The following is a 16,271-nucleotide window of genomic DNA, read 5'->3' as shown; positions in this document are numbered from 1 at the left end:
TCTTTCTTCTCTTTTGTGGTGAGTTTAATCCATTGACATTCCAAGATAAAAGTCTAATTGCCATTATCAGCAATCGAAACTTTTGAAGCACCAGCCGCAAATCATATCTTTCTTTGGGCCTTGCTCCTCCCACTGTTTCCGTCTTGGTAATAGCAGATTGAGCCTGTTGAGCCTTTTCTTCTTGTTCCTTGCGTTTGACAGCTGCTCTTGTCATCCTTGGCTCTTTTGGAATCTCTGATCCCATCTTAGACACATCCAACGCTTGTAAACGGTCTTCTTCCATTACTATCACTTCTTTTTCTTTAATTTCACCTTCCTTTCTCCTACCATCCGGAGATGGTGGACTTCAGCCTTAAGCACATAAGCATAAAACTCTTGTGCTTTACTGACTGTATTAAGACGATGTGCTTTCCTTCATAGTAAACTATTATACCATTTGGGATGTCCCATCTATACTCAATCTGACTTTTTTAAGTTCGTTCACCAAAAAAGCAAACTCCTTCCTACCTCTCAACATTTTGGGGGGAATTTCCTTTAGTATTAAAATATCTTGGCCGGCTGCTTGAATCTTGTCTCCTTTAAAAAGCTTGTAAAATCTCATTTCTCACTGTTCTAGTAGTAAAATAAATAACAATGTCTCTGGGAAGATTTCTTTGTCTTGCTATCCAGGAATTCACACGATAAATTTTATCAATATAAATGCCACATCTACTGGCCGAACTGCCAAAATCTCTGCAAAGGCCTCCGAAAAATTTGCTTCAAATTCTCATTTTTACATTCTTTTAGTCCACGGATTCGTAAAGCAAGTTCCATTGCTCTATATTGTACCAAAACAATTTCATCATCAACTTTATCCATTTTACTTTGAACTGCCTCAATCTCATTTTCCAATTTTAAATTAACTTTCTTTATTTCTTCTACTTCCTGCTCCAATAAAATCACATTTGATGCCAGACCCTGTACTGCTGACACCAAACCTTCTTTAACTTCTTTATTTCCAGTCTGAATTTCTAACATCTGTTTTTTCATCTCTGACATTTCTTCTGTAATTAATTTAAACTTATCCTCTATCTGGGAAGTTTGCCAATTCATAGCATCGTTAAGAGATTCTTTCATAAATTCTTTCAGGTTATCCTGAAGTGCTTCCAAATTTAGTGATTTTGTATCTGCTGTATGTGCTGGAGAGACTCCCGGTGTTAATGTTCCTGGAGTTTTTGTAGCAGTTGACTTTAATTGTTTTGCTGCCATCTCTTAAAATTTCTCTTTAACTTAATATTATGTATAAACCTTTTAAGTCTTTTTTTTCCCCCAGTCTCAGTATCTCTTCTCCCTTCTCATTACAATGTTTAAAAAAAAAAAAAATTTTCCAGCTGGCCTCAGCAATAAACAACAGACAGTGAGACTTGTAACACTTTCGTTTTCAACTGTGTAGCTCATTAAAGAACGATCGCCATTTTCACTTTGAAGTCAGATCCAAAACTTAAAAAAAAAATAACAGGGAATTGATTGATTACTTGCTTTTATAATTAGAGCTCTCCTGTTTCTGTTCAGTCCGTATTATCTTCTTTAAGTTAAAATTGGTCCCGGCTAATATTACGTATAAACCTTTTAAGTCTTTTTTTTTAAATCAGTCTCAATATCTCGATCTCTTCTCCTTCTCATTACAATGTTTAAAAAATTTCCAGCTGGCCTTCAGCAATAAACAGCAAACAGAGAATTGTAACACTTTCGTTTTCAACTGTGTAGCTCATTAAAGAACGATCGCCATTTTCACTTTGAAGTCAGATCCAAAACTTAAAAAAAAAATAACAGGGAATTGATTGATTACTTGCTTTTATAATTAGAGCTCTCCTGTTTCTGTTCAGTCCGGTATTATCTTCTTTAAGTTAAAATTGGTCCCGGAAGTTGGTCGCGGCAATTAGGTCTGCCGGAGCAGGAAAAAAGCCTCAGATCTGGAGCACTTTGAAGTTCTGAGGGGGCTTAACCCTTCGGGCCCCCTGGTATCTTCCAGGAGCTCTAGGGAAGCTCTACCTCTGCTTCTTTTTGCTCACCACCGCTTCTTCTCCCGAAGAGGGGGGTTTCCGAACTGCTGGACAGCTGATTGTCGCTGTCTTAGCAGTCCAACATGATCCAGAGGTTGGTGACCAGAAAGATCACCTCCATTGCCAACGGAGCCAACCAGGAAGTCCGTTTATACAATTCTTTATGGTCTTTCAGTCTACCCAGTTATACTGTGTTTTGACTCAAGAAAAACTCACCAAGTTTAATTTTTATTAACAATATAATATAGAGGAATATTATGCTGATAACTAATTTTGGCATTATCTATAAGAAAGAAGTTTACAGTTCTCTAAAAAACAGAAGCAAGATGACTAGTAGTCAGAATTCCCTTTTTTCCTTTGTACCAGAGGTTTTTATTAATCTGTTCAATAATTTACACTTCTTTTAGTGAGAAATTATTTCAATTATTGGATATATTAATGAAAAAGAATGACAGCATATCAAATTATTTTTGAGCAGTTGTGGTTGAGAAGATGAGTTGGAAATCTGAACTGTTACAAAGGAGAATTCTGTATGTTAAAAGTAATCAGGATGCCCTGAAATAAATGTTATTCAATGTTGCCCAACTTCTAAATTGTTAAGATTAATAATTAAATTTAATCCAGAAAATTATTTTAGCTAGGACATCTAGGTTATAATTTGATGCCCACTTTACCATACTTTACATCAGATCATACTTTACATACATCAGACCAATATAGGTTTAGATATGGGATTTTTTGGAACAAAATTTTTATTTCGTGTAATCATGGTACACAACTTTTTTAATCACTAAATTTACAGAACTCAGACTTCAAAAAGTTACTATTATGCATGGGTTTTACAGAAGTTGCCCATCAGATGATAGTGAAGAAATTTCTTCACTACTTCAGCTTCAATCACAACAATACAAGAGCAAACAATAGATTTAAACTCAATGTTAACCGCTTCAATCTTGATTGCAGAAAATATGACTTCTGTAACAGAGTTATTAATACTTGGAACACACTACCTGACTCTGTGCTCTTCTCAAAATCCCCAAAGCTTTAACCAAAAACTGTCTACTATTGACTTCACCCCATTCCTAAGAGGTCTATAAGGGGCATGCATATGAGCACAAACGTGCCTACCATTCCTGTCCTATTGTTTCCTTTCATTATATCCAATTAATATAGTTATTATATACTTATGCTTATATATATGCTTATATATTATATAGTTATTTTCATGCTTATGCTTATTATATGACTAAATAAATAAATAAATAAATAAATAAATAAATAATGATGATGGGTCTTAACATTCGGTTGATGGGAACTCATATGGATCGCTAGATCTATACCCATCAAAGCTTACATCTTTGAAAAAAAATGGCATCAGGACAACCATTTTTAATTTAAATTCATGGAACAACTTCACCAGGTATTGGACAAGAAATAATGCCTTTAAGTTGCAGGTAGGTGAATTCAATTTAAATGTTAAAAAAAAACCCTTAACAATATGTATGAAGGTGAAACCTGTTGTTCAGAGGCATGGTCTTTTCTTTGTTGGATATATTTAAGGAGAAACTAAAGAACCCAGGAAACTTTAATAGGATTTTTGGGATCTTGTTCTGTTTTTGTACTTTGCTAGTATAAAAACCTATCCCAGAAGCCTTTGCCCACCACAGGCATAATTGATTGATGTGATAGCCTTGTTGGAATTCCAGTGTGGGTACATAAATTCTCTACCAGAGTAACTGTCAACCACTGATTCATAACCCTAACCATTTTGTGGGGAACAAAGTGTGAGATAGTCAAAATATGTGGACATAATCAATTGGTACATGAAACTTATTGATGAACAAAAAGTTTCTAGCTAGCAAAAAAAGGAATAAAAAATTATTTTTGCATTAAACAGGAAGTTGGGCTTGGTGCCTAAATGGCTATCCAATAAAATTTGCTTATATGTTTACATGTCACCAAATCTTATGATTCTTGTGATTCTTATAGCAATTACGATAATTCAAGGAGAAAGCAATCTTTTAAAAAAACTATTAATCCATTTAAAATTTAAATGAAGATTTTCAACATGCTAGATTATTTGTACAGTTATTTGGATAAAGTGAACTGGGAGGGAGGGGGAGAGAGACACAGAGAAATAGAGCAAGAAAGAAGATGTCACATTTAAGCCTGGGTTACTGCGATTCTCTTTGGCCATGTGAGTTTGGAATTATCGCAGTCATAGCACCAAGTCTAGAAGACATGTTTTAGCCTATGTGAACTAGTAAGTCTTTAATCAGCTATAAATTAGTTCCTAAAAGCAATTCCCAGTGCCCATATTGTGACTATGAAACAATTTCTTGGTAGCAAACCTTATCTGTTTTTACAATCTGGATTATTATATTTATATAATCATGTATTATTTTAAATTTGTTTTGCCTTGTTCACAGCACTTTATAAATAAAAAGCTACACAGACTTTTTTATTTATTAATTGTTCTCATTTATACATTTGAATGCTGTCTATGGTGATAGGGGGTAAGCTACAAATGTAAAGTTTGAAGATTTGATCAGAGCCAAAAACATATCATAAATGAAATACTTTGGCAGAAATACAAAAATATGTGCACTGGAAGAAAATTAATACAAATATTTTTAGATGTTTGCATAGACTCACCCATCATATTATATAAACTCTGTGGTGCAAACTGTCTTGGCATTTTCTGTATCGCCTCTTTGTAAACTATAAGGGCATCCTATGACAAAGTGTTGAGAAACATATCATTACAACAACATCAAATTCAGAAGCATAAGCATAATATAAAATAATGTAAAATTGAAGATGCCTTTGTTAATTCTAACAGGAAATAGGCATTTAATAAAATGTATAATGATGAATCTCATTATATCTTCAAATTGATTTCGGTATTTGCATATGCATAAAAACTGTATTAGTCTCTAAGGTGGTACCAAACTCTGCAGTTTTTGTTGCAGGAGATTAACATGGATTAATTTCAATCTATATAAAAATTATACAGTGAGATGAATCTTCTCAATGTAAAATAGAGCAATTTTCAATATTCGAACTTGCCCATTTAAGGATGGGAAAAGAAAATACCTTAGAATTTCCTAAAATACATTCCGATGCTACTAAACTGTAATAATCACAATGATACTTTTCCACCTGCCAATAATAATATTGTTACTGCTTTGCATAAAGGAATACTGGTCATATTCTAGATTTAAGGTTTAAAATCCTTCTAGGTTTAAAAGAAAACACATATATGTCATGTCAAACTATTGTGGGTTTTAATCATTACCTATTCTTAAAATGAAGCTATATATTACTTGAAGCTGTCAAATTGTATACTTTGTCCGTATCCCACAAGTATATAAATTTATACTTATTCCGATTGTATGTTTCTGTTGTAAGAATGATGGACTGAGCAATTTGATTTATACAACTGCCCATTTCATATAGATGACTCTGGTGGCTTCATGATATTAGTATTATACCCAAAATACAGAGGAACTTTTTTTTTTGTTTCACTAGGAAAAAAAGTTCATTAAACCATAACAGGAAGTTCTATTATTTTCATGTTCATACAGTATATCATTTGCAAAAGGATCATTTGCTAAATGAATGAATTACTATTGCATCATATACTGTAATATCTATGTTTTTCCAGTAAACTAGTTCATAAAGTATAGCTGCTACCATCTCACTAGTCTTCCATTCTATCAGTCATCATACTGAGTAATAACCTAGAAAAAGACATAAATTTTTAGATTGTAAATGTATTGGGAAAAGCTTGTCAGAACTCATGCTTCCTTTATGGTCTAAAATATAAGATGTAGATCAGGGGTGAAATCTAAATTTTTTCCCTATCGGTTCTGTGGGCGTGGCTTAATTGGTGGGTGTGGCTTGGTGCTCAGATGACTGGGTGGGCGTGGCCAATAACAATAAATAATAAAAATAATAAACAAAGTATAAAAAACAATAAGAGGTACCAAAAACCAACTTTCACACTTTACACACACACAATACAACTGACTCACACACAATGTAAAAGCAGCTGCACTTCACACTTCACACAGCCACAAAAAGCTCAAAAAACAACTTTCACACTTTACACACACACAACTGACACACACATATGCACACAAAATGCCACATACAGCTTTCTGAGATTTTGTGTGTTTGTGTAGTTAGAGTGAAACACTACAGAAACACACCAAATCTCAGAAAGCTGCACAAATATTTTATTTTATTTTATTATTTTATTTTATTGTTTTATTAATCCCAGAGTTCCTCAGCCAGCAAAGCCAGCCAGTTGATCACCGAGGAAATAGATTAGCTAAGCAATTGATTCTGTATGGCTGAAACTGAAACTGCTTTTGGGCTGTGGCCATGCGTTCATCAGTAATCAGGTAAGTGCCTTAGAATCTCTACTCTTACTTGTAGAAAACATGTTTTCTACAAGTAAGAGTACAAGTAAGGTTCTGCTGATGAGGAACTCAGGTGAGATCGCCAGAGGAGACTTTAATTTTTTTTTTTTAAAGTTTAAATTCTCTGCCAATCTCAGCTGAGGGGTGGGATCCTCAAAGGCTTTTTTTTACTTTTAAAGGTATGTTTCAGCTGAAGCAAAACTAGCTTTTAAAATGAAAAAAAACCCTCTGCAGATGGTGTGGCTCAGCAGAGGCAGGGGGGCGGGGCCAGGGATTTTTGCTACCGGTCCTCCGAACCAGCAGCCGCCATCGCTACCGGATTGCGTGAGCCAGTCCGATCCAGGAGCATTTCACCCCTGATGTAGATACTGTATTTGACACTATGATGCAATCTTTAATACTACCAATAATTCTAGGTAGTGGTGAAATCCACCATTTTGCTGTCCGCACATGCACGGTGTGCACCAAACATGTGCTTCACATAGAAAAAGAAGGCTTGACAAGGTAAGTAGAACAGCGAGGGGAGGAAGAAAAGTTGTGCTGCGTGATTTAGATTCACTAGAAAGCAGGATTTCCTGCTTTCTAGTGAATATAAACCATGCGGCACAGCTGATTGTCGGAAATACCGGTTCGGGCAAACAGGTAGCTTTTAAAAACTGATTCTAGGTACTTAGTTGCAATCCCAAAATATCTGGAGTGTTACTTGAATAGTATTTGCATTGACAAAATCACCATGAATCAATTGCAAAAGGCAGCTTTAATTGGAGCAGCTTACATCCTGAGATGATACCTTTAACACTATCAAACAATAACATCTGCCTACTGCAGGTCCTTGGGAAGGAATCGATAAGTGGATTTTTAATTCAGTCAAATTAAAATTCAGTCTAAATATCTGGCTGACTGTATGAGGAACCATAATAATTTATCCAATTTATATGCCACTCAACTCCCAGACAGCCAATAGCTAATTCTAGTTATAGAAATGGAGGCTTTTTAAAAAACAAAAAACAAAATCACAATTATATTAATATAATAGATGGCTGCTATGTTGCTGTAAAATTTTACCTCATACTGTCCTTGTTCATGGTAAAGTTTCCCCAGGTTATAAAGGCAGCTAGTAACAGAACTCTTATGAGCATGAGGATCTTTTAAGTTTTCATCAGGAATCTCTGAACACTTCAAAAATGTCTTCTTGGCTTCCTCAGCCTTGCCTTGATTCATTAAGATGATACCAGTATTTAAATAAGCAGCTGAAAAAAGGAAAGGGAAATGTAGCTGTTGCACATTCACACATATTCCTATTATATTTGAAGTTATTTAAAACCAGAAAAATTAAATAGCTACAGGTTGACAGTTTCTTCAAATCTAGATTGGCCCTTCGTTTTTTTTTACCTTGTTATGATTGAATTATCTTTCATTAAAGTCATAGATTATCCATACTAATTCTACAGCAATACAAGACTTCTTTTGTAAGATATTGATGTCTTTAATAACTGACATAGGAAATAGATTGCTAATTAAAGAAAAAAATGAGTTCTATCACAACAAAACATTAAAACTGGAATTTCATTAGAATTAATTGAAATGTCAACCAAGGTGATTTCCTTTCAAATGTTTCTTTAGAACAGTTTTGTCAAAATCATAAAAAGGGGTAAAATACCCCAATTCAGTACATTTGAGAGTCAGTAGATTCAGTAGAAACAATAACTGCTGTCCAAATGAACAAGGTAATCAAGCTAAATTAAAGCCTTTTGGATCTGGGAAGATGGCAGAGTAACTTAAATTGCTTTATTACCTGATTGTAACATCTTCCGCTTTCTCTTTCTAGAGAAGGAAATGTTAGATTCTTTCATCGATTTACATTTAAACTTGAACAAGTACCAATTAAAGTTGGTTAAGTACTACATTGATGTTTCAGAAGTCACAGGCTTTAATTTTTCAAAGAGAATTTTGAGAGACTCTTCATTCACTCACGGAACTTTCACACATTAAAAGATTCCACATGCAAGCAATTGACATGATATGTAGCATGAACATCCTATTTCTCTACACTTACAGTCTAATATCCTGATTTAGCTACTGATCTTGTCACTAAAATGTTGGTAATCAGATGAAGTAAATAACAGAAGTCTTTTACCAAACTTGTTGAAGCAGCCCAGCAACCTTGAATTGCCTCTTAAACATGTGGCTTGTGTTACCCATAGATGAGCAAAATCAATGGTGATGGATGGAATGGAAGTAATACTTCAAAATCTTCTAGAATAGTGTTTCTCAACACTGGTAAATTTAAGAAGTATGGACTTCAATTACCAGACAGCATAGCTGACAGGAAAATTCTAAGAGTTGAAGTCAAACTCTTAAAGTTGCCAAGGTTGAGAATAGAACAAGAGAAGAAACAGACTCTTTCCAGTTTTATATCTATTTTAGCCTATATGGCCATTTGTAGATGTTGTCAGCTGTATTTATTATCCCCTGCCATAAATTTGAGCATATTTCAGCTTTTTTCATCTCAAACCAAAATTAAACATGTTACTCTGGCAACACATGTTTGCCTAACAATAAAATAAATAGTATGGATAACATTCAAGATCAACTATTTTGCTATATTACAGCATCTTTACATTACAGTAATGATGGCTGGTGTTATCAAATATATTGGAACCATGCAGAAACATCTGTTCACATTTATCAGAATTAAAACTTTTAGATTTTCTTTTTAATAGTTTTATTTATAACACAACACAAATGAGAAGGAACAGTATATTTAAATACAATAAGCATGCAGCTTTACTTACAGGCTAAAGTAGGTCTGCTTCCAATAGCCAATTTATAATAATGCAGTGCTTCTGAAAATCTGTTGTTCTCCTGCAATAATAATCCCCTACATTTAGCAGAGAAAAGAAGACAAAGAGATAATTGCTGAGAATAAAATTATGAAAAATGAAAACATATTTACAATGTATCTGAGAAAGAAAGAAAGGTTGCTACAGATTTTGCCATATGATTTTTTTTAAAAAAAAATAAGATCATTTTGAAAGAAAGAAAAATGAGCAAGAATCATTTTTGTTCTCCTAAAGTAGTCAAATTATGCTATTGTAGAATTCTACTCCCTTGAAAAGGATCAAGAAAAGGTTTCTCTTTTGTCAAGTGAAAAAAGTTCACTATATTTTATTAAAACGGCTGCCTTGTCACTTAGAGAAGAAAAACTGCCACAATAAGCATATGATATAGAATGGAATAGATAAGAATTGTTGTCACCCTTTATGAGCTTGGTGAAAGGGCAAACATTCTTATAAATAATTTTCCAAAATTATTTTTCCAGCTAGAGCTTTGAAATCTCTTTGAAGGGTTATAATTCTTGGTATAAAATCTGAAGCTACCAATTTTCAAAATAAAAGTTAATGCTAGGAATTAGTAGTAAATACCTTTAAAGTACTATACTAAAGAAAGAGCCAGAATGGTTGAAAAGAAAAAAAAGAAAGGAAAGGAAAGGGAAAAAGATATATCCAAAATATTTCTTTAACAAGGAAAATGTTTACTGATTTAAGTAAGTAAAAATGGTTGACATATTGTTTCTTTGTCCTATTTACATTCCAAGAGCAGTAATTAAAAATACATCAAATAAAGCAGATACAATACACATTTATTTTAAAAAAGAAAAGTGTAAGATCAGGCTGAAGCAATCACTAATAGGGCATCAAACGGCTTCCATAAGTCATAGATACAATATTACTATAAGGTTGCAATGTTCTTGGAGAGAACTTCAAAGAACTTCAAAGAAGACTCAAAGACTCAAAGTCAGACAAGGAACCAGGTTTTCTAACAATAAATAGTATAAAATCTGTTCACCATTGTCTATTAAGTATATACAATGTATAAACCAGAGGTAGTTCTCAACTTATAACTATTCATTTAGTGCTCATTCAAAGTTACATTGGTGCTAAAAAAAAGTTACTTATGACCAGTTCTTGCAAATATGACATCTGCAGCATCTCTTCAGTCATATTATCTTTTCAGAGGTTTTACCAGTATATAAGGAACAAAAAGGTAAAGGCCAGCGTGTAGTGGAGTTTAATGTGTGGCTAAAGGAGTGGTGCAAAAGGGAAGGCTTTGGTTTAATTAGTCACGATGTCTGCAACTGGTCCAATGAAAAACTGTACAAAAGAGATGGATTGCATCCATCAAAGAAAGGGACTGAGTTACTTAGCAATACATTCACAGATTTTCTGGATAAACATTTAAACTGAACAGTGGGGACAGAGAATTAATTGATACAGAAAATTTCTGTCCCCAGCAATCCAAAATTAATAGGGTTATCAGTGCAAGTAACATAGATGTCTGTGTGGGTAAGATTATCAGCCCTGCTATCAAGCAAAACCAAGCATTTAATAGTGAGTGCCATAACATGTGCACTAAACCAACAGGTGGCAAGAAAGTAGGGGCAGTCAGACACAACACAGGTTATGTAGACAGTAAACACAAGGTCAATCCAAATGCACAGAGTATGAGGAATAAACAGGGTGAATTAGAAATTCAAGTAAATGAGGGAAGATATGATATTGTTGCCATTACGGAAACTTGGTGGGATGAAACCGACAAATGAAACATACAACTAGAGGGATATAAATTATTTAAAAGAAATAGACCAAATAAAAGAGGAGGTGGAGTTGCACTGTATATAAGAAATAACTACATCTCTACAGAAATAGAGCACAACAATGATGAAAATCATCTTGAATGCATTTGGGTCAATACAAAAGGGGGAAAAATGATATTGCCATAGGTCTATACTATAGGCCACCCAACCAAACAGAGGAAGTAGATGAACTTTTTGCTAGTCAGCTAACTAAGGTATGTAGGAAGCACATCATAGTAGTAATGGGGGATTTTAACTACCCTGACATCAACTGGGAGACAAACTCTGCACCAAGTGGAAGATCCAGCAGGTTCCTAACAAACCTAGCAGACAACTTCATTTCGCAAAAAGTAGAGAAGGGAACAAGGGGATCAGCCATATTGGACTTAATTCTCACTAAAAGAGATGAAATGATAGAAGGTGTTGAAGCTACAGGAACCTTGGGGGCAAGTGATCACGCAATACTAGAATTCAACATTATGCAAACACAAGTAGTAGAACAAAGTCAAACTAGAGTCTTGGACTTTAAGAGAGCTAATTTCAATAAACTCAGAGAGCGCTTAAGAAGGATTCCATGGATGAGAATCCTCAAGGGGAAAACAACTCATGAAGCTTGGGAAATTTTGAAAAGTGAGATTATAAAAGCGCAGTCTAACACAATACCAACGAAGAAGAAAAATAATAGATCTCAAAAGAAACCAGCATGGATGCATAAAGAACTATCTGACAAATTGAAAGACAAAAAGGACAAGTATTAGACCTCTCAGCGGCTTTTGATACCATCGACCATGGTATCCTGCTGCACCGGTTGGAGGGATTGGGAGTGGGAGGCACCGTTTATCGATGGTTCTCCTCCTACCTCTCTGACTGGTCGCAGACAGTGTTGACGGGAGGGCAGAGGTCGACCCCGAAGCACCTCCCTTGTGGGGTGCCGCAGGGGTCGATTCTCTCGCCTCTCCTGTTCAACATCTATATGAAGCCGCTGGGTGAGATCATCAGTGGTTTCGGTGTGAGTTACCAACTGTACACTGATGATACTCAGCTGTACTTTTCCACACCGGGCCACCCCATCGAAGCTGTTGAAGTGCTGTCCCGGTGCCTGGAGGCCGTACGGGTCTGGATGGGGAGAAACAGGCTCAGGCTCAATCCCTCCAAGACAGAGTGGCTGTGGATGCCAGCACCCCGGTACAGTCAGCTGCAACTGCGGCTGACTGTTGGGGGCGAGTCATTGGCCCCAATGGAAAGAGTGCGCAACTTGGGTGTTCTCCTGGATGGATGGCTGTCTTTTGAAGACCATTTGACGGCCGTCTCCAGGAGAGCCTTTTACCAGGTTCGCCTGGTTCGCCAGTTGCGCCCCTTCCTGGACCGGGATGCCCTATGCACGGTCACTCATGCTCTCGTGACATCTCGCCTGGATTATTGCAATGCTCTCTACATGGGGCTTCCCTTGAGGAGCACCCGGAGGCTCCAGTTAATCCAGAATGCGGCTGCGCGGGTGATAGAGGGAGCCCCTCGTGGCTCCCATGTGACACCACTCCTGCGCAGACTGCACTGGCTGCCTGTGGCCTTCCGGGTGCGCTTCAAGGTTTTGGTAACCATCTTCAAAGCGCTCCATGGCATAGGGCCGGGCTATTTAGGGGACCGCCTACTGCCACCGATTGCCTCCCACCGACCCGTGCGCTCTCACAGGGAGGGACTCCTTAGGGTGCCGTCCGCCAGGCAGTGCCGACTGGCGACACCCAGGGGAAGGGCCTTCTCTGTGGGGGCTCCCACCCTCTGGAATGAACTTCCCCCAGGACTCCGCCAACTTCCTGACCTTCGAACCTTCCGCCGCGAGCTTAAAACACATCTATTTATCTGTGCAGGACTGGACTAGAATTTTAATTTTAAATTTAATTTTAATGGGGTTTATATCATTTTAATTGTAATTTTAAATTTTGGCCTATTTAAATAAGTTTTTTAATTTAGTGTTTTACCTTGTATTATATTTGTATTTTTTACCGGCCTGTAAACCGCCCTGAGTCTTTTGGGAGATAGGGCGGTATAAAAATTTGAATGAATAAATAAATAAATAAATAAATAAAAAGTGGAAAGAGGGGCAAATAACTAAGGCAGAATATCAGCAAATTGCCCGAGCCTGTAAAGATGAAGTGAGGAAAGCGAAGGCTCACAATGAACAAAGGCTAGTGACAAAAGTAAAAAATAACAAAAAAAGCATGTTAAAAACAAGAAAAAAGTCAAGGAAACAATTGGCCCATTGCTGGAAGGAAGTGGCAAGAAGGTAACAAGCAACAGGGAGAAAGCAGATCTACTTAACTCATATTTTGCATCTGTCTTTACACAAAAGGAAAAAACAATCCAACCTAGCAAAAACAGCATCACAAAAAACAGATTAGGAACATAAGTTAAAATAGGGAAGAAAATGGTAAGTGAACATCTATCTACCCTAGATGAGTTCAAATCACCAGGACCGGATGGATTACACCCCAAGGTTCTGAAGGAACTGGCAGACGAGATCTCAGAACCATTGAACTATATCTTTCAAAGATCCTGGAGCACAGGGGAGCTGCCAGAGGACTGGAAAAGAGCTGATGTCGTTCCCATCTTCAAAAAAGGAAAAAAAACCAGATCCAGGAAACTACAGACCTATCAGCCTGACCTCAATACCGGGAAAGATTCTGGAAAAGATAATCAAGCAACCAATCAGCGAACACCTAGAAGCAAACAAAGTAATAAGCAAAAGCCAACATGGGTTTGTCAAAAACAGATCATGCCAGACTAATCTAATTGCATTCTTTGACAAAGTGACAAAATTAGTAGACCAGAGGAATGCTGTCGATATAATTTACTTGGACTTCAGTAAAGCATTTGATAAAGTAGACCATAACCTACTACTAGATAAAGTAGAAAAATGTGGGTTAGACTGCACCACCACCAGATGGATTCGTAACTGGCTGACCAACCGCACTCAACGTGTAGTCCTCAATGGAACTACATCCACATGGAGGGAAGTATGCAGTGGAGTACCCCAAGGCTCTGTTTTAGGCCCAGTACTGTTCAACATCTTCATCAATGATTTAGATTAGAGGATAGAAGGGGAACTCATCAAATTTGCAGATGACACCAAGCTGGCAGGAATAGCTAACACTCCAGAAGATAGGCTCAAGTTACAGAAAGATCTTGACAGACTTGAACATTGGGCGCTATCTAACAAAATGAAATTCAACAGTGAAAAAAGTAAGGTTCTACATTTAGGCAAAAAATAAAATAAAATGCACAGGTACCGTATATGTGGCACCTTGCTCAATAGTAGTACCTGTGAGAGGGATCTTGGAGTCCTAGTGGACAACCATTTAGATATGAGCTAGCAGTGTGCAGCAGCTGCTAAAAAAGCCAACACAATTCTGGGCTGCATAAACAGAGGGATAGAATCAAGATCACGTGAAGTGTTAGTGCCACTTTATAATGCCTTGGTAAGGCCACACTTGGAATACTGCATTCAGTTTTGGTCGCCGCAATGTAAAAAAGATGCTGAGACTCTAGAAAGAGTGCAGAGAAGAGCAACAAAGATGATTAGGGGACTGGAGGCTAGAACATATGAAGAACGGTTGCAGGAACTGAGTATGTCTAGTTTAATAAAAAGAAGGACTAGGGGAGACATGATAGCAGTGTTCCAATATCTCAGGGGTTGCTACAAAGAGAGGGAGTCGGGCTGTTCTCCAAAGCACCCGAGGGTAGAAGAAGAAGCAATGGGTGGAAACTGATCAAGGAAAGAAGCAACTTAGAACTAAAGAGAAATTTCCCGACAGTTAGAACAATTAATAAGTAGAACAACTTGCCTGCAGAAGTTGTGAATGCTCCAACACTGGAAATTTTTAAGAAAATGTTGGATAACCATCTGTCTGAAATGGTATAGGGTTTCCTGCCTGGGCAGGGGGTTGGACTAGAGTGCCTCCAAGGTCCCTTCCAACTCTGTTGTTGTTATTTGTTGTTATATGTTCAAAATTCAGGAGCTTGGCAACTGATATGTATTTCATCAATTACAGTATCCCTGGGTCACAGGATTGCCATTTGCAATTTTCCCAGCCAGTTTCTCACAAGGAAAATCAAGAACAGAAGTTGGATTCACTAAATGATGCAATTCACTTAATAACTGTAGTGATTGTGATAAAAAGGTCATAAAAGGAGGCATGACTCATTTAGCAACCACTTCACTTAGCAATGGAAGTTCTAGTTCCAATTGTAGTTGTAAATTAAAGACTGTCTATAATGCATTTTATTATTCAGATGTGATTTTCATAAGGGAGGATAATATATGCTGTTGTCAACTGAATGGGTAAGATATCTCCAGCCAGGTTGAAAAATATACTGTGTGGGGCAAGTGAAGCGTTAAATAAAAAAAAAAAACCACTAGGAATAATCCCAAAAGGCAGGGAGATTGCACTGATTGGTTCTATCAGAAGTCATGGTCTCAAATATTCTGCTTTATTTTGGCTATCCCTCTTTTCCTATATGCTGATGATGTGTCTATTATGTCTGTAACTCATATGGGTATGTATCATATCATTCTATTGCTCCAGGAAACTCCTTGAAAATAATTATATCTGTAACTCATGTGTCATTCTATTGCTCCAGGGAACTCCTTGAAAATAATTATTCTAAAACAATGTTTTAGTATTTTCAAAAAAGTGCTTTAAGTTTGCATTAATCTGGAATATAAATAGACAATTTATTAAGCAACTTAAACTTTCAAATATCTATGTGTTTATTTTCAATCTTCCAATTACTGGACCCATCAAATGAGTGAACTTAATGTAAGAGCACAAAGAGTATCCCTTGCAATTATCAAATATGCAAGTCAACATGGCCACAACTACATCTCAGCAGCAATTAAGTTATTTAAAGCCAGAGTTCTGGGTCTGATGCCATATAGTACCCAGCTGGGTATCTACAAGGACACCTCTTGAATCAATCCAATCAATCCAGTCAAAATTTCTAAAATCTATAATGTTTGCCCTCCATTTGAGTCTTAATGTTCTCCTAGGTATGAAATTAAGGTGCATCTCCTTTGGGGCTCATCTGAGATTTTGTTGCCTTTGTGAAATATCCTTGGTTCATCTTTTCTTGCTAGATAATTCATTTTTATGAAGACAAATTATAATTTAG

At 36.5% G+C, this 16,271-nt stretch overlaps 1 protein-coding gene across 6 annotated transcripts in view; it reads right to left on the bottom strand.

Annotated features, from left to right (window-relative positions):
• The window catches only part of TMTC2 (transmembrane O-mannosyltransferase targeting cadherins 2), a 221,668-nt gene that overhangs the window by 55,828 nt on the left and 149,569 nt on the right, over positions 1–16,271 (bottom strand). For all 6 annotated transcript variants that reach the window (XM_058190797.1, XM_058190798.1, XM_058190794.1 and 3 more), the window contains 3 exons: positions 9,265–9,350; positions 7,535–7,719; positions 4,698–4,776 (listed from right to left, as the gene is read on the bottom strand). In XM_058190797.1, coding sequence (XP_058046780.1) covers positions 4,698–4,776; positions 7,535–7,719; positions 9,265–9,350 — 350 coding nt within the window. The remainder of the gene's footprint in view (positions 1–4,697; positions 4,777–7,534; positions 7,720–9,264; positions 9,351–16,271) is intronic.

Source organism: Ahaetulla prasina, chromosome 7 (assembly GCF_028640845.1).
Source record: "Ahaetulla prasina isolate Xishuangbanna chromosome 7, ASM2864084v1, whole genome shotgun sequence".
Classification (NCBI taxonomy): domain Eukaryota; kingdom Metazoa; phylum Chordata; class Lepidosauria; order Squamata; family Colubridae; genus Ahaetulla; species Ahaetulla prasina.
Note: the sequence above shows the minus strand (reverse complement) of the source record. Positions and strands in the feature narration are given on the sequence as shown.